The 19,364-nt window shown below is 38.7% G+C and overlaps 1 protein-coding gene across 1 annotated transcript; it reads left to right on the forward strand.

Annotated features, from left to right (window-relative positions):
* Positions 1 to 16,533: 16,533 nt before the first annotated feature.
* On the forward strand, positions 16,534 to 17,019 carry LOC149204568 (uncharacterized). The gene has a single exon (XM_089397158.1). The coding sequence runs from the start codon at positions 16,534 to 16,536 to the stop codon at positions 17,017 to 17,019; it is 486 nt and encodes a 161-aa protein (XP_089253284.1).
* Positions 17,020 to 19,364: the final 2,345 nt, after the last annotated feature.

The raw sequence follows: 19,364 nt of genomic DNA on the forward strand, positions 1-19,364 counted from the left end.
CTTAAGCTTAAATTTTTCCTGCATTTTTGTTTGTTTGATTTTGGAAAAACTAATCTCTCGTCTCGGGGAGGGAATGGTCCTTTGATGCCCTGCTCCAGGTCCCGAACTTTAGATTTCCTTATGTGCATTCTTTTCTTGTTTGGTTTCTTGTCCTGAGGAGGGAAGGGTCTTTTGACACCCTACTCTAGGTCTTGAGCTTTAGATTTCCTTTCAAATTGTTTTTTTTAATAACTAGGAAGAAAAAGGTAGAAATTTGAAGAAATCTTATCATTTCACTCAAGTGGTGATGTAAGCACCACCCATTCCACTAACAAACTGACAAGAATATCTGAAGGAGGAACCTCAAAACAGCACATGAAGAACATCTTCTATTATGGTAAGAAATGGCTCACATTGTTACTTTTGAATTCCCTATCAGCAATCTAGGAGGAGTGACACAAATGCACATAATTCCTCCATCTTCTCTACCAAATTTTCATGGTTTGGATAATGAGGACCCAGATACATTCTTATTTGAGTTTGAAGTACTTTGTAGAGGATATGATTATTATACTAATGATCAAAGGTTGAAAGTGTTTCCTCTTACTCTAAAAGGAGCAGCTCTCCGATGGTTCATGAGCCTTGGTGGGAACTGCATCAAAACATGGGAGGACATGAAGAATGTATTCTTGGAGAAGTACCAAGACTATTGCAAGGCCAATGAAGATATTTTTAGTATGATACAAGGGGAAGATGAAAGCTTGGAGGACTATTTGGAGCGATTTAGATACAACCTTCAAAAATCAAAGTATAAGCATTTGGAAAAAGAGATCTTAAAAACACTCATTCTTAAAGGGATCAAAGACGAAATTTTAAATCTAATAGGAAAATGTGACGTTTTTAAGCTATCATATGATGATGTTTGTGATTTATGCATAAGGTATTCAAGAGGAATATCCAAGGCTGGTAAGAATTCTAGAGAATTTTCTTCTTTCCTTTCCAAATCTGCTACAAGAACAGGAGATATAAGAGATGAAATCAATGATTTATTTGAACATTTTAAAGTTGAATATATTAGCTCTCTAAATTCACAATTGCATGTTTTGCAGGTTAAGAAAAGCCAAGCAAAATTCGAAGAAGTGATTTTTCCTCAATGCCAAAAGGAGCATCCCATGGATAGTTTCTCTTTCTTCCCTGGGATGAAAACAACATTCCAAGAGATGGAGAAGCTGCAGCAATTTCACAACCATTGAAATCTTGGCCTACATGTATGTTTCAAAATGCTTCCTCTCCATTGTCTTACTTGCATAATCTATTATGGAATACTCATGTGTTAGGGCAGCCATGACAATCTCAATATAACCCCCATCAATCTTGTCCACAAGTTTGGCATGGTTCATCCTATGATTACATGACTACTCTCCCTCATCTTGTAGCACAAAAATATCATCCATATTCTTTTCCATCTTTTCAAGAACACCTTGCTTGCATATCAAAATCATCCACACATCCCAATCAACTACATCATCAAAATCCTCCATGCCCTACACAATATCCTGCTCAACTTATTCCACACCCTCACCATAATAAACTAGTACAACATGATTACAATGTTGAATTGTAAAATTTACCTACCCTTCCCACCCAATCTATCTCACATATACAATTGCAAAAAATTTATATCAAGATTGGAAATGTTCCAAATCCAAAAATTGTAAAAGTTATGGAAGAAAATAAGGTTTCTTTTAGTTTGCGTCAACAAGTTATTTTGGAGACTCAAGAACTTCATGATATGAAAACTATGGGAAATCAAGAAAGTAGAGGATATATTGAAGATTGGTTCCACTCCATCAGTTGTTCGTAAAGTCACTCCATACTTCAGCAATATTTGACACTATATTTTCAAGGGAAGTTGGTCTCTCATACCCTAGTATTTATTGACAGCCATTTCTCAAATTTGGGTGTGTATACGCTTGAGGCCTTATTTCTAAAATGGCTCCATTGGAAGTACTCTTATACGTAAGTATGCTTTATTTTTCAAGGTAGAATAGGTTAGTGTAGAAAATAGAATAAATAAGTATATAAATAATTTTTGTTACATGTAGAACGAGTTGTGTTTGTTGCAACTTGTTGAGTATATCAATATCAATGGTAAATATTTGAATTTCATTGTGTATGTAGATGTATTACATTGAAAAGCAGATTTCTACAAACACTCATCATCATTTTGAAAAAAAAATAAAAATATCATATCTTAGGGCATGTGGGCTTGATAGAACCACTGAAATCACAGTCAGTATAGTCATGTTTCGAGGAACAAAATGGACATATTTTCAAAGCCTGATTCTATCCTAAATAGCCCTTTATTTCTACTTTCTAATCCAATTTGAATCACTCAATTTGGATTTAAAATGAAAAATTTATGACCAAAACATTGACAGTATGTTGAGTAGCCTGCTCAGGAACAAAGTTGGGACAATCCGTTTTTGGAGGCCTAAATCACTAGATTTTTGAAACCTGTTTCTATGGTATATCACCCTATTAATCTAATTTACAATGCAATTTGAATGACCTAATTTAGATATCGTATGAGAAAGTTATGACCAAAATATTGACTGTCTATCGTAAATCAACACCTTTAAAACTCTATTTTTCCGACTGTTCCTTTGCACATTTGACCCATCAATTATTCATGATTTCAAAACTTGTTTCTATTGGATATATTTACATGAATCTACTTTAATCTCCAATTCGAATCAGTTCAATCCGTCATCAAATGAAAAAGTTGTGCTTAAAGTATCAATTGTTGGTCTAAGTTGGGAAATCGAAAATGACTCCGTTATGCAGGTTGTTCTAAGTAAATTTGACATATCATATCATGGAATTTTTAAACCCTGTTTCAATTGGAGATATCCCTATTAATTCACTTTCATTTGGCTTTGGAATCACACAAATCGGATGAAAAACAAAGAAGTTATGATTAAAATATTGTTGGTTAGTATGGTTGGCCACCGTTGTCCTGCAGGTAATATCTTAACTCTACTTTGTTATTTGTTTTACAAAGTAACTACTTGTTAATTTTTTTCATATTTATTGGATTTAGAGAGCCTGATCACCTCTCTTCTTCCATGATTACATGTTTTATTACAGGTAGACGCTCGTTTTTTTTGCAAGTCCGAGGAGAATAAAGGAGGTCAATTTGTTTTTGAACAAGTGATTATTGAAGGCAATGATAATGAAATAATAGATTTTCATCCCAACATCTATTAAGAAATCTAATATCATATAATTTTGATTCTTTCGAGGTGCCATGAAAATTGATCATAAGAGTTTGTTACAAATTATTCCTGTTATTTCTCACCAACAACATGAAGACTTTTTCATTACCTAATGGATTTATAACAGGACAAATGGAGAATTGATTTCCATTTGAAAATCCAAGTCATTTCCGCCAAAACATTTTTCCATTCATTTACCATTGATAGATTGTTGTTTCTGGAAACAGATTGATATTCTCTTAGGAACAACATTGTTGTAATTAAAATCATAGTTGTTGCAACTTGAACTATTTATTTATTTACTATTTTTCAATAAAAATTTTGTTTCTTTTGTGATTTATTTTATGTTGTTGTTGTTGTTTTTATTTTTCAAAATAAATGAAGTTCGTTCTCAGGTTTCATGATGTCTCTGCATATTTATCCATTTGTTCCTGAGTCTTATCAGTATATGGTTTCCTCAGATCCATTGGGTGTTGTTACTCCCAAAAATTTTCCAAGTGTCAGATGTTGTTACTCCTTGGATGTTGTTACTCCTTAGGTGTTGTTACTCCCGAAAATTTTCTAAGTGTCGGATGTTGTTACTCCTTGGATGCTATTACTCCACCGTTGTTGTTACTCCCGAAAATTTTCTCAATGTCGGATGCTGTTACTCCTTGGATCTTGTTACTCTGCTAATGTTGTTACTCCGCTGCTGTTGTTACTCCCAAAATTTTTCTAAGTGTCGGATGTTGTTACTCCTTGGGTGTTGTTACTCAACTAGTGTTGTTATTCTACCAGTGTTGTTACTCCACTGGTGTTGTTACTTCGCTAGTGTTGTTACTCTGCCAGTGTTGTTACTCTGTCGGTTCGATGCAGTTACTCTGCCAGTGTTGTTACTCTATCGGTTCGATGCAGTTACTCTGCCAGTGCTATTACTCTGTCACTGCTGTTACTCTGTCACTGCTGTTACTCCATCACTGTTGTTACTCCGCCGATGTTGTTACTTCGCCAGTGTTGTTACTTTGCTGGTGTTGTTACTCTGTCGGTGTTGTTACTCCGTCAGTGTTGTTACTATGCCAATGTTGTTACTCTGTCGGTGTTGTTACTCCATCACTGTTGTTACCCCGCCAGTGTTGTTACTCGCCAGAGTTGTTACTCCGTCAGTGCTGTTACTATGCCAGTGTTGTTACTCTGTCACTGCTGTTACTCTGCCAGTGCTGTTACTCCGCCGCTGCTGTTACTCCGCCGCTGCTGTTACTCCGCCGCTGCTGTTACTCCGCCGCTACTATTACTTCGCCGATGATGTTACTCCCGAAATTTTTCTAAGTACCCGGTGTTGTTATTCCTTTGGTGTTGTTACTCTTTCAATGATGTTACGCCTCTGGTGCTGCTACTCCGTGGTGAAACTTTTTCTAAGTACCCAGTGCTACTACTCTACACATGTTGATACTCTTCTAAGGTAAGTCTTCAGGTACGTCCCTAATCAACTCCATGTATTTGATTGGTGTTTCAATTATGACCGAGGACAGTCATATCTTAGTTGGGGGGAGGTGTTGCATTTGATAGGAAATGTTTTATATTTAATATCAATGATGTCATGTCATCATTGTTATTAAAATTTCACGTCAACTCATACATCTCACGAATATTACGACCATAATCCATAACAATTCGTAACCCCCACTTATCCACACACATTGGAACTTGAATCATGCACGACGACATTAACTTGGTGAATGGGGAAATACATTTAATTGTCTAAGTCCTCTTTGACATAATGATTAGGTAGCCAATTTATCTTTGTTTATCTATAAACATAATTTTATTTTTTAAGGAATAATTACGAAAAGATGATTTCATCATGGCAACTTTCAACTTTCCTAATTTGTCAAGTCCCTGATTTTGTAAAATTTATGATGATGACCACAAAATTGTACTTAAATATTTCCATCACTATCTAATGAATTATTCCTCAAACCCCAATCTTAACAAAGCAAAATATATTTATCAACAATCATTTGAAGGTTATTAGTATTTGAGAAGCAAAATTACCCGAGTTGAAAATAGTTACTACAAAACATTTTACGCCATCCCTAGCTCTTAAGGAGCTGGCTTGCCACCCCATCTATTAAGTGATCTTTTGTTGATTAACAATAACCATAGTTAAATTTTAAAACATAAATAGTCAACTGGAGGATAGGAGGTCTCATCACGAGCTGACCTACCATGATCATAGGTCCTAATAGAGTGACATTACCACTACTAGTCACCAAGCCAGGGTAATGGCCTTTGGTCATAAAACTGAAGGACAAGAGGTCTCATCACAAGCCGACTTGTTCACTTTTGTTAGTTCCCGTGAATGGCATTGTTATTAACTGGTTACCAAGCCAGAACAATGATCTTCAGTAGACATCTAAGTAAATTGAAATGCTTTTGTAACTATGTACTTATTTCTAATAGATGGGACACTGACATCTCAATGGGTTAAAAAGGCATCCCTGTCGAGGCTATGGACGCCTGCTGGCAGCAGTGGCCATGCCTATGGTATAGAAGTTAATTCAATACTATGATCTACTTGGTTACCTTGTTTTCTCAAAACTAATTGTCGATAATGCCACTGTTGCATATATAAGGTTTGCTAGAACTCATGGTTCATGGGGTAATATTTAATCAGTTTTTAGATAATGGTGGTTATGGTTTATATCTATTATTAAGTTATCAATATTTACTTTACATGTTAGGGATGAAACTTTTAGGATATTAGATATTTGACATTTTGTATCATCTAATCTATCATTCCTGTATTCTACAAGTTTAGTATCTTTAACCAAAGATAGTTGCTTTACCCAACCAATCTCTATTTAATCCTAGCTTAACAACACTACTATTATTTTGGGGAAGGATGAAGAGGCCTGATTCTGATTTTGGATCTTGATGAATTACTGATTGAGGATACTCATGAGATGTGCTATAGAAATCTTGATGACAGGGAAACTAATCAGTTTGGGGGAAGGAAATCCTGCTACACTTTTTGATTACTTTCTTTGAGCTTACATGGCTTCCACCTTTCGCATCACTTACACAAGCTCAACCTACATTAGCTTCAACAAATGTTAATCCATAGATGTCATTCCACGTTATTTTGTTGAAAGCAACAATTGAGGTGAAATAACATGAGTTTTTGATTTATTAAAAGTTTAGGAGAATGTCATAAGAAAAAAACCACTGAGCATTATTCACTCATATTTTTCAAACCATTATTTCCCCTACTTTATACAGAGGCATTGGGTTGCATCTGGGCATACAACATGTTCAGTTTGGGGGAATGTTGGGCTCTTAATTGGTCATTATTATTACCACTTCTTAACATTCATTTCATCTATTTCCACTATTCTTTTATCACATTATTTACCATAATTTATTATATAATTCCATTTCATAATCATTTATGCTCTTGTGGATAAATAATATATGATCTCATTTATTTTTAATAATTAATGATTATTATGCATGATTTTGGCTTATTCATTCGTTATAACCTCACTCATGATTTTAGCCTCCAAGATCTCTTCCAGATTGCAGATTTGGTCTTCAACAGATAATTAGATATTCCAACTCAGGAATTCGTTGGCATAAGAAGTGACAGTTTTTTGTTGGATGTTTTGGGCAAATGAAAGTGAATATGGAAAATCCGAGACATGGGTTTTGTTCAGAACGGACCAAATCAATTTCCCAATGAGCAGTTTTCAGAAATTCAGTTTGTATTGGGAGAAAATCAAGGTTCTTCGAAGGACATATTTGCATATTTGTTGTTGCGGTCGTTTTCCAGAATTTCCCAAATTGTAATAACCAAATTCGACTTGTTTGAGTTGAATCATGATGGACAGATCTCATCTTGAATATTGAGATTATTTTGTTGCAAGTTTCCTTTGGATGTTTGTATATTTAAAAGACACAATTCAGAGAGAGAGGGGAACTAGCTGATGTAAAAATTGAGTCTTGTAACAATGGAACTCTTGTTAATGAAATTTCCAGACTTCTGATATTTTTCTCAATATGTGAGTTGAGCACAGCCCTTACCAGGGAGTTGGGCCCACTCTTATGATCAGGTGTTGTGCGTGTGTCCTTTTTATGTATATCGTTTTACTTCTTATATTTTCTTTATTGCTGTTACAGATTTCCATAGATTGTTGTGAATGCTTTTCTTTCTGCAATTTAATTTCCATTATTGTCACAACGATGCTTTGATTTCTTAATCACGAATCCTTGATTATTGTAGATTGTAACCTTTCCCTTGCATATACTTTGCGCGTTACCTTGAAAAGAGTACGCACCCAAATTGATGAATTAATGTAGGAAACGAGATTGAATAATTTGTTCATACTCAGAAACCAACACCCGTCACTCAAAATCTATTAGCTTTTAACAGAGGAACAAGTCAATCGTTAGGGATCCTTCCTAAGTTGCCTATTACTTTAGGAGGAAAGACTGTCTATATAGGCGTGATGGTTGTCCAAGGCCTTTTAGATTTTAATCTACTCCTTGGTCGTGACTATGTTTATGTCATGGGAGCTCTTGTTTCTTCCCTCTTTCAAGTGATGTGTTTCCCGCATGAAGGAAACATTGTGATCATTGATCAGCTTACATTAATTGGTCCTTAATCAACTCCCCCTCAACAATCATCGCTAAATGGTTCTTATGTGCAAGCGGTATCACCCCCGCCACAGGTTCATTACGTGGCCACCTGTTCCATGCCAACATGTACTGATGATCTAGTCGGTCATGGCGTACACCATGTACTGGGGGCAATGGAGCCCGATTTTTCATTTGGATCCCTGGACATGTATCCCTTCCATAATGTTTTTCTCCCATCTGATGATAACCTCTTGGAAGCCATGGCCTCTTTTGGCCTGTGATGAGGGGATCTGGAGCAGAGTTTCTTGTCTTGTGTCAAGCTCCTTAAAAAATGAAACAAGGGATATGGAGCAGAGTTCCTTGTCTTGTGTCAAGCTCCTTAAAAAATGAAACAAGGGATATGGAGAAAATTTCCATGTCTTATGGCAAGCTCCTTAAAAAATGAAACAAGGGATTTGGAGCAGAGTTCCTTGTCTTGTGTCAAGCTCCTTAAAAAATGGAACAAAAGACCATGAGGATAGTTCTTTTACTATGTCAACCAAATTGAAATAGGTCCCCATGAGGATAGTTTTTTTTGTTATGTCAACCTCGTTAAAAAATGAAATAAGTGTCATGAGCATAGTTTTTTTCCTGTGTCAAGCTCATTAACAAATGAAACAAATCCCCTTCCAATTCGAGTCTTCAATTAGATTTTGTAAAATCTCAGTCGAGTCTTTCACTTGATCTCGTAAGTGAACCTTCTTTACATCCACCTATTAGTAACCAATGGTCTACTTAGGTGAGCGAAACAAAGCTTGGTGGGCATGTACCTCGAATTGAGTCATTATGCTAGGGGCATGCAAACTTATCTCAAGCATAGTTTATCTTTGTTTCAAGCTTGTGTAAAAATGAAACCAAATTCAAGCACAGTTTGTTTTCGTTTCAAGCTAGTGTAAAAATGAAACCAAATCCAAGCATAGTTTCCCATGTTTCAAGCTTGTGTAAAAACGAAACCATTCCCACTTTACATCTCGTGATTGTCGTTTTTATCAGCCGATTTTTGCAATATGAGCCTTGGTTTTTTCATTCCCATCGTCACCATCTCTTTGGCCGATCATATGCTTTCACTTGGTTGTTTTACCCTTTCTTGAGGAACATCTGCGATGAGTGGTCTTATTAGCCAACCTCTTGACTATTACATGTTTTGAGTAGTTCCATCATTACCGGAACTAGTTGCTATCCTTTTATACCACTCGTTCCTCTAGGTGGAATCATCTTTAAGCTCTTTTTTGACTCTTGAAATATGAAAATATCGTCGAGTATTTGCCATTTATAACTTGTTAAATTAAATGAATCGACGTCCTCCCCGTATACATTTAACCCTTTTCTGGACTGAGATAGACTATTGTACAAAAAAGGAACACCTTAGTTGAACATGGCTAGGAGGTTCTCTCGAATATTGTTTCTACCTTTTCGAATTTCAGAGACAAATTACGAAAAGGGACATGATGAAGTTTTCTTTTTCGTCTCTTTTTCAAACTCTCTAAATATGAAAAAGACACCGAGTTACTCTTTCATCAAACTCGTTAAAGATTAAACGACGAAAGACTTGTCACCATGACGAGCCCGAGTTTCTCCTTCCTAGGACTCATAAAACATACTAGGATGGATTCATCCAAAGGGTGAAATTATATGACAAGCATATGGTATCCTCTTCGAGCTTGTGTAAAAATAAATAGGCACTCGCTATAAATAGCGAGGAAAAATGAAGATGAAACATCCTTTGTATTGGTAGCATGTCGCTTTTGAACATGACACTCATCTGTTTCTTGTGTCGGGATTGGGATATCCTCACTTTTCACTTGTCCTTCCAGATTTGGGTGATCCATTTTGCCTCTCATTTGACTATTCCACTTCGTCATTATGACCCTTGATCCTATGTTGATTCTAATGTTGCCACACTCCAGAGTCGTGTCACTAATATGTTAAAGAGAAGTCCAATCTGCAGTTATTTACCTATACGTCGTTTAAGTCATTATTACAGTCTTAAAACTTATTCCACTTTATTCCTTGTTTTGTGTCGGTGATGAGGGACTCATCATTGCCCTCCTTTGATGGCTCGCTTCCTATCAACTTCAGCTCATTATCCAGGAAGATGACTTAGAAACTCCCTTTCAGTACCTTAGAGATTGCATGACTTAATGGCAAGTTCTTCGCATCTGACAATAGGTTTTCGTTATTGGCTTTCGATCGGATGATTCCATGAGTGTTCGACTTCAAAGTTGTTATCACATTCACATATTGTATTATTGTACCTTGAGGGCCATTGTCATTATGGGTGGTTCCTCTCTTGCTTGTTAACAGTCTACATCAATGGCCGGTAATTAGATGGTTTTCTACCATGTTCGACTGCGACAGGTTCATTCACATGTTAGAATTTGTACTTTGATCGGGTCAGGATGGAGCGCAAGACCCTGAATCTTGTCTGATATGACTCAAGATGCATGGATTTATATGTTGTTCATCATTGTACTCATGTTTCTACTATACAGATGGTTGTGACCATGTCGTGAGACTTTATATTTATGGTGATCCTTGTTATCTGGATGGTTGTGCCCATACCATGGATCTTTTCATATAGTCCTCATCATTCGGATGGTTGTGTCCATGTCGTGGATTCATGTCTTGATCTCATATATGTATATGTATATGCGTCCTTGATTAGGTCTCCTGACAGTGCATGTCTTCGTCCTTGCCAAAATCTTGTAAAACATCTTAGCCATCACTCCTCGTTCTGCCTTCATGCTTTAGGGGGCATCTGTTACACAGTATTTTGTCACACCTCCGACACTTCCCTTTGACATACCCTGAAGTGCCTGAAACATGATCACTATATAATATAGTTATTGATGTATACAGTTCAGATCCCTCCTTTAACTTTGCTTGGAAAATATCTGGAGCTTTCCCTGAAGAAATAGCTCTTAAAACCCTAAAATGAAGGTCATCGCTCTTATGAAGCTCAAAATTGCGATGATCGCTTGTTGCACCATGTTAGGCCAGCGATGGCATCGCTTTGTTCCCTTGCATACCCGCGATGGTCTCAAAAAAGGAAGTTTTCCAAAGAGGATGAGAATCTTCATGATCTAAAAGCTTCTAGAGCAGTGAGTTGAAGGTGGTTTCACACAGATGAGGTCGAATCCTCCTAATTTGACCTCTTGGTCTCATCCCTATGAGTTACCTCCTTGAGATGAGGGCCTAATACTATCTTTGTAGAAGTCATAAATCCCTCTCCCAGCCTATAAATTCCTCCTCTCCCATTCCCAGATGATTGGTCTATGTCCATTTGCACCCATATGCTGAGCTTGTGCCTAGAGGTTATTCATTAGACTTGGAGAAGGAATGTTCGAAGAGTTTCTTGGCTTGGACTTGGATTACCACTCAAGGAGAGCCTTTCAACATCAAGGACATGGTTATAAGCTTCCCTTTATTCTTTAAATAATATACAATTGTTGGTTCATCTTCCAAAAATATATATGTTCATGTATGTATTAGCTTGGCATTCCTTAATCAGCTAAGTAGGTTATTATTGGATTTGCTATTGGTTTTGGCATGTTTTGTTGTCTCTTTATCACTTGTGCAGGTACATAAGCATTGAGAGAAGTGGGAACAAGTCTGTGACACAAGCAGTTCGAAGCTCTCAACAAAGGAAATCATAATAGCATCAAAACGAGGTAGGCCATCTCTTTCATTCCGCTTTTCAATTATAACCTAGGAAGATGTCTAGTTGATTGTCACTTAAATTCCTAGACCCACTCATTGGGCTAGAGCGATCATCTCTGTCTGTAGAGAGGATTAACCTTGTCAACACCATCCAAGCCTATATCTATTGGGATGGGTAAATAAGAATGTGGAGCTTAAGGTAATAAAATAATGAAAAAATAGATTTGCTATTAGTGTTGATTTTATTGACGAAGTAAAACTAGATGTGGTTCTCATTTATGTATGTAGAGTGGTGTTTAGATGTCCCTACATTTACATGCAAGATGTAATATTCAAGTGGAGAGCCAAACAGTATTGACTCATCAAGGATAGAAAATCGTTCACCGTCAATGTGCACAAAGGCAAGTCAAAATTTTCACTAGTAAGTGCCAACCAAGCCAAGAAATTGATTAGTTATAGCAAGAAGTTTGTTCTACTAATTTTAAGAGAAAATTAGTCTATAGAAGATTTAGTAAGAGATAACACATCCTTGGAGGGGTGTACTAAGAAACAAAAATGCCAAACTAAAGATCGTGCAGAAATCTCCAATGTTTATTCATTAATGAGTGAAACATATTTATTACAAGGAGAAACAGTTCAACTACGTGCATTGTCAGTTTTCCCAACCAACAATCCATTACATATTTACACCTAATTGATATTTACCATAATCCTTAAAGATTAAGGTGTCTAACATCCCCCCCATTGATCCAAAGGGGAGTTTTAGAGCTCAAGCATCATTTCAAACTTTTCAAAATTTTCTCTTATATAACACCATCTCCCATATCTACCCATATTAATCATCCTGCCAGGATAAACATGAGTTGAGGGCTACTATGACATGACCTGACCCCCAAATAACTAAACCACTCTTCTAGGTGCCCAAACCCTGAGTTAAACTTATTTTCCAGTGATCCAAACTCCTAGACGTCGGCACAACACTACCTAAACTTGATTGTAATCCTTCAGTCACATGAATAAGCTATCAAGGGAGTGACTGTAGTTTTTTTTACCCAATTATGTGCTTGCGACTGCAAAATCTAAGCCACTTTTTCAGGACTGGTCTCTAGTCCCCTGCCCAGAACTTGATGAAACTTTCCAGAACAATGAATGACACCAGGACAAAGCCATCAACACAAAACTTAGACAAGAAATTCACTTAACAAGGCCTAACCATGACAATCATTCCGTTAAACACATGGCAAACATGAAATCTATAGGTCATGAATGCATATCTAAACACATAGATCTGAAACTTATCTGAGAATCATCAGGAAGGTTTAATGCCCTCTCACAATAGTTGCAACAACATCTATTAGGTCATGCATTCAATAATTGTTCATTTACAAATGAAAATATGATAAAAGCCATAACTTGAATCTGTCATAAAACCATGCTTATAGCCAGCATATAACGAGATAAATAACAATGATATAACAACCATTAAATCCACACAATAACAAGTATAATTAATCATGAGTTACAAGGGAAAAGAGCTCTTATCAATCATATGCAAAAGCCAACCAAGTCAGGGACTTCCACGAACTACCTGACCATAGATTGGGCTGAACCAAATCTCTCTTCCATCCAATCACCCTTATGTCATATTCCAAGCATGAACGTGAGATCTCATGGGATAAACGAATGCATAAACAACCAAGGGAATATGGAGGTTAAACCACCTCCACCCTCACAATACTGTGATCTCAACTATATTGGTCCCGAGATCACAAAACCAAACCGATCTTGGGTGCCTAAAAAATCATTCACCATCCCTTGAGGATTTTTTCTATCTCCACCCACATGTTGAGGGCTTCCTAGAGAAAACCATCTCCACCCCAACCCTTGGGATTTTCCTAAGACTACGTCACTCGGATCCAAAACCTTCCGACAATCCAAAGCTCCACCAAGAATGAATCCCATCGCACAATGGCTATCCAAAAATGAAAATGCAAGGCTGAAACCATTGTCAAACTCAACAAAACCCATGCCAATGACAACAAATGAACCAAATACACACATGCATGTACCATGCATGTGAAAACCAACTAGGAAATCATACATGCAACATGTTACTTGCAAGTATTCTCATTGAAGCTGCTTGATCCAACTTTCCCTTGCTTTCCTTTACTTTCTTGTCCTTCATTTGCTTGCTTTCTCCTCTTGGTGCTCTTCTCCTCTTTGAATCCAATTCCAAAACTCAGCTAACAAAAGGCCCCAAACTGTTGCTCTAATGCATCTAATTTCTTCATTTTCCCTCTAATTTCCTTCAATTTCCTCCTCACATGCAATGTGTGACTTTTCACCTTCCTTTTCTTCTAATTTCCTTTATTTTCATAAATAAAATGCCAATTTTTTTATTTTTTTTTCAAATCCTTTGCCAATTTCCCCTTAGCCATAATAAACAAGTGATGCCTACTATGATACTTTGCCCAACATTCAGCTTGGAATGCGTGTCCCATGACCTTGGTCTTATTTTGTCTTTATTAACTTTATTACATGAACTTTTAACCCGGGGTTGTTACATCTTCTAAGTGTTTTGGTCAAGATGTATGCAATTTACTCAGTGATGGAACAATGTATTAGATGAATAGTTTTGGCATCTACATGGTATTAAATCAAATGATACTTAGTGTTGATATGCTTGGTTCAATCATGGAATCTAGGATTCTTGGCCAACTTGATTGTAGAAGTATTTAAGTATGGGGGATTTACGCAATGCATTATATTAGATATCATTTTTGGGATTCAACTGCGTTAAGTAAGTCATTCAAACGTATGACCATTTCCATGAGAGGTAGTCGTAATTGACTAATTTCTCATGATTTTTGAATAGTTCACTTAGCACTCATTGCATCGGGTGATGCTCACAGGGGTGAAGAAGTGGGATTGAAACTAGTGAAATGTGGAGAACGAATCACATAGCATCAATCATCACTTCCGGGGCTTGCACCCGGTAACCAGGACTTCCCAGGAGGTCACCCATCCCAGAACTCCTCTGGCTCAAGCGCGCTTAACTGTGGAGTTTTTCCCCACAATCAAGCCCACTTAGCTTGCTACCCCATTTGCAAAACCTTAGCAAGTATTGTGCCTCATGAACCATTCAAGTAGAGATCCCTGGACTCTTTTTGAATTTAAGTATGGGGGATTTACGCAATGCATTATATTAGATATCATTTTTGGGATTCAACTGCGTTAAGTAAGTCATTCAAACGTATGACCATTTCCATGAGAGGTAGTTGTAATTGACTAATTTCTCATGATTTTTGAATAGTTCACTTAGCACTCATTGCATCGGGTGATGCTCACAGGGGTGAAGAAGTGGGATTGAAACTAGTGAAATGTGGAGAACGAATCACATAGCATCAATCATCACTTCCGTGGCTTGCACCCGGTAACTAGGACTTCCCAGGAGGTCACCCATCCCAGAACTCCTCTGGCTCAAGCGCGCTTAACTGTGGAGTTTTTCCCCACAATCAAGCCCACTTAGCTTGCTACCCCATTTGCAAAACCTTAGCAAGTATTGTGCCTCATGAACCATTCAAGTAGAGATCCCTTGACTCTTTTTGAGAAGTATTGTCAACAAGTAATGGAGTTGAGTTCTCTTGTTTCTCCTGCAAGTCTCCAAGTATTTTCCTGAGCCACACAATTTCCTTTGTTGCTTCTGTGGCCACCACATATTATGCTTCTATTATGGAATCTTTCAGAACTAATTGTTTACGTGACCTCTAGTATACAAATGTTGAACCTAGACTCATGTGCTATCTTGATGTTGATACTCCATTTTCCTTGTCCCCATCGAAGTCTATATCAAAATGTACAATAAGACAAAAGTCATCCACCTTAGTGTGCTTTAGTCCATAATATTGAGTTCCCTTTAAGTATCTTAGGACTCTTTTTGCAGCGGACCAATGTCCCTCACAAGGTTTTTGCATGAATCTGGAAAGGATGCTCACAACCTATGAGATATCTAGTATGGTTGTGATGTTGTAGATGAGACTTCCTACGAGATGTTTGTACTTCATTTCATCCTTAAATTCATTCCCTTCATTCGATGTAAGCTTCAAATTAGATTCCATTCGAGTGGAGAGAGAGTTGTATTATGCCATGCTAAATTTGTTTAGTAGTTCTCCAATGTACTTCTTTTGCGAAATGAATATGTATTTTGGATACTCATTGGCTTCAATGTTGCAGTAAAAATTAAGATGTCCCAGATCTGTCATTTCAAAACTTTCATCAAATCTTTCTTCACAAATGCAATAGAAGATTCAATTAACATGTCATCTACATATACTACAAGATGCACAACAATTTTGGTATGTTTTTAAAAACTCGCTCGCGGCTTTGCAAGACTTCGGCTCCCGCCCTGCATCCTGTGAGGTCCGCATCCCACGCGACCTGAAGTCTGTGAGCACACCCGCCCACTCCGAATACTGATCCCTGCGGGCGTGCCCGTCGAGGGCTTCACCCCAAGCTGCGGTCGATCTGGCGCTGCTGCTCTGGTAGTGTCAGGTCCGATCTAGGGCTCATGCCAATGGAGGTGCTGGGCACTCCCCAGGTGCCTCCCCCTCCTCCTCCGACGTCCTCGTCTACTGAGGCCTTCAATCGACTCTTGGCAGGGCTTCCAAAGAAGAAGATCTCAGAAGCTTCGAAATTCGTCAAAAAATTGGATGATATACCTGAGATCTCCCTCCCCCCAGAAACCCCGATCCAGGTTGCATTATCCTTGGCCGAGCGAGCTCTCATCAGCCAGTTCACTGGGCTATGGCCATCTCCCAAAACCACTGAGAGCTGGGTCAACAGAAACTGGGCACCGTTGATCAAAGAAAGTGTTACCTCTTACTTTCTGGGGAGAGGATTCTTCCTCTTCGAATTCACTTCAAAGGATGACAAAGATCTGATCTTCCAAAACGACCCCTACTTCATGGGCCCTCAGGGTTTGTATCTAAATAAGTGGACTCCGGACTTTGATCCAGCAGTGGATGTGCCCAAAGCAGTTCCGGTGTGGGTAAGGCTCCCAAATCTCCCAGTTCATTGCTGGAATTGGGACTCCTTGATGCACATAGGAAATGCCCTTGGGAAATTCATAGACCGAGCAAACAATAAGGACCAATACGACTGCGCCAGAATATGTGTTGAAGTAGATCTGGAGGTGGGGCTACCAGAGGCCATCAAAATCAATGTCGGAAGTTGGACGCATGTGCAGAAACTGGACTATGAGCAACTGCCCTTCAAATGCCGGAAATGCCATGTCTATGGCCACTTCGCCAGAGGCTGCCCGTCCAACAATGAGGCTGTGCAAGGGAAGGAGGACGGCTGGAATCAAGTCAAGCGCTCCAAAACTTCTCACAAGACGCAAAAGTCGGGAGGCCCTAATGGCAAAGGTCCTCACCAGACCTCTGTTCAGTAGATCCCGCCCAAGCCTGTTCCAGAAAATAAGTTCAACCCTCTTAGCTCGCAGCCAGAGGACATCCAGGAGGACGTGGACCAAAAGGCAGCATCTTCAGATAAAGGTAACTCACCAATCTTCTCCAAGGATGCAAGTGTTGCAGAAAGCTCAAAAGGAATTCCTGTCGAAGCTGAGGAAGAGGACCAAGAGTCGAAAGACTCAGAGGAGGAAGGAGAAATAGGTGACTTCCAAGCCTCTATAAGGAGATCCACAAGAGGCCAACCAACTCTGGAGAAGTTGTTAGCAAAAAACCCAAAGATGGCGAGAAACCAGTCTCAAGGCTCCAAGGGAGCCCTTTAGAGCAAGGGTAAATAATGAAAATAGTCTCCTAGAATTGTAGGGGTATGGGGAGCAAAATCAAGGAAGAGGCCATAAGAAACTTAATAAGAATAGAAGCCCCGGACATATTCCTTATCCAGGAGACAAAAATGGAGGACACAGACTTCCTCCAAACAAGCAAAAAACTCTGGAGCAAAAGTAAAGCAAAAGCTGTCTCAGCCCGAGGAGCCTCTGGAGGGTTGGGCACTCTTTGGAATGATAGTAAGTTTTCGTTAGTATCTGTGACCTCAAATACTCACTGGCTGCTGCTAAAAATGCAGCATCTCGTTACAAAAGAATCTTTTTGTCTCTTCAACGTTTATGTGCCGGTCAATGCTGGAGAAAAAAAGGCATGTTGGGACTCAATAAGAAGCCAAGCAGACCTTGGGAACCTAGAAAACATCATTATTGCAGGAGATCTGAATCTCACGTTGCACACCTCAGAAAAGCGAGGAGGCTGCATTGTGCGAGATCCGGCAAGGGAATGGGCAGAGGACCTACTACAAGACTGGGACCTGTTGGACATCAAGCCCTCCTCTGGTAAGTATACTTGGTCAAATAAAAGAATAGGCCCTGGACACATTGCAGCAAGGCTAGATAGATTTTTTGTCCAAAGTTCCTTTCTTTTGCTTGGATTAGACGCTAGTATGCAAATTCTTTCTAGCAGCATATCTGACCACAATCCTATCAAGCTTGATCTCCGGGCCCATCCCGATCTTGGCCCCATCCCCTTCAGATTTAGCCCCCTCTGGGTCAAGGAAGCCAATTTTTTGTAGATAGTCAAGGAAAGCTGGTCTCAGCCAGTCAAAGGATCACCTTTCTATGTGTGGGAAGAAAAGCTCAGAAGAACAAAATCTGCTCTAAAGTGCTGGGCCAAAACCCTCCCCAATCCAGCAGCTGAAAGAAAAAATCTCCAAAATCAGCTGGATGTTCATCATTTGATGTCGGAAGAGGCATATGTAACCAGAGAAATCCTTGATAAGGAGGTCCAACTTCAACAACACTTTCATAAAGCCTGCCTAGCTGAAGAAGAATTTTGGAGGATTAAATCTCGCTGCCTTTGGCTCAAAGCGGGAGATAGGAATTCTTCTTTCTTCCATAAGCAAGCTCAAGCCAGAAAAAGCTTCAACTCCATTGCTGAAATCAAGGAAGATACTACCAATCACAAGGACTTTGCAAGTATCAAACGAGCAGCTTTTCTCCATTTCAAAAATTTGTACAGCGAAGATGCGAATCCGACTCAGAATTCTTGTCTTCTGGACTGGGTTCCCTCTTCAATCACTGCTGAGATGAACATCCAGCTAGAAGCTAAAGTTACCAAGGCTGAGGTCAAGAATGCTCTCTTTGCCATGAACCCAGATAAATCCCCTGGTCCAGATGGCTTCTCTGCCAAATTTCTTCAATCATGCTGGCACATTGTGGAAAAATATCTCTATAAAATGGTTCAAAAATCCCAAGCCTGTCAAAAAATTGGAGGTAGTACAAACTCTGCATTCCTTGCACTCATCCCCAAGGAGAAAGGCGCCAACTCCTTCAACAGATTTCATCCCATCTCTCTTTGCAACACTGGCTACAAATTGATCACCAAGGTTATAGCTAACAGGCTGAAATATCTTCTCCCCAAAATCATTCCAGAGAATCAAGGGGGCTTTATTCATGGCAAACAACTAGTGGACAACTTCATATTAGTTCAAGAGGCAATCCTTTCAAGCCAACAACACAAGGAAAAAGGTATGGCTATCAAACTGGACTTAGCAAATGCTTTTGATTGTGTTAGGCATAATTTTCTTTTGAATGTTTTGAAAAAAATTGGATTTGGGGAGAGCTTCATAAACTGGATTCGAGCCTACATCTTAGAGCCATGGATCGCGCCCCTAGTTAATGGTAGAGCTGCTGATTTTTTCAAAGCCTCAAGAGGACTAAGGCAGGGCTGCCCTCTGTCTCCTCTTCTCTTTGTACTCCAAGCTTCCATTCTCAACTTCCATCTA

The sequence above is a fragment of the Pinus tabuliformis genome, chromosome 1_2 (assembly GCF_031772625.1).
Source record: "Pinus tabuliformis cultivar Carrire ecotype Pingquan chromosome 1_2, CPIR1, whole genome shotgun sequence".
NCBI lineage: Eukaryota > Viridiplantae > Streptophyta > Pinopsida > Pinales > Pinaceae > Pinus > Pinus tabuliformis.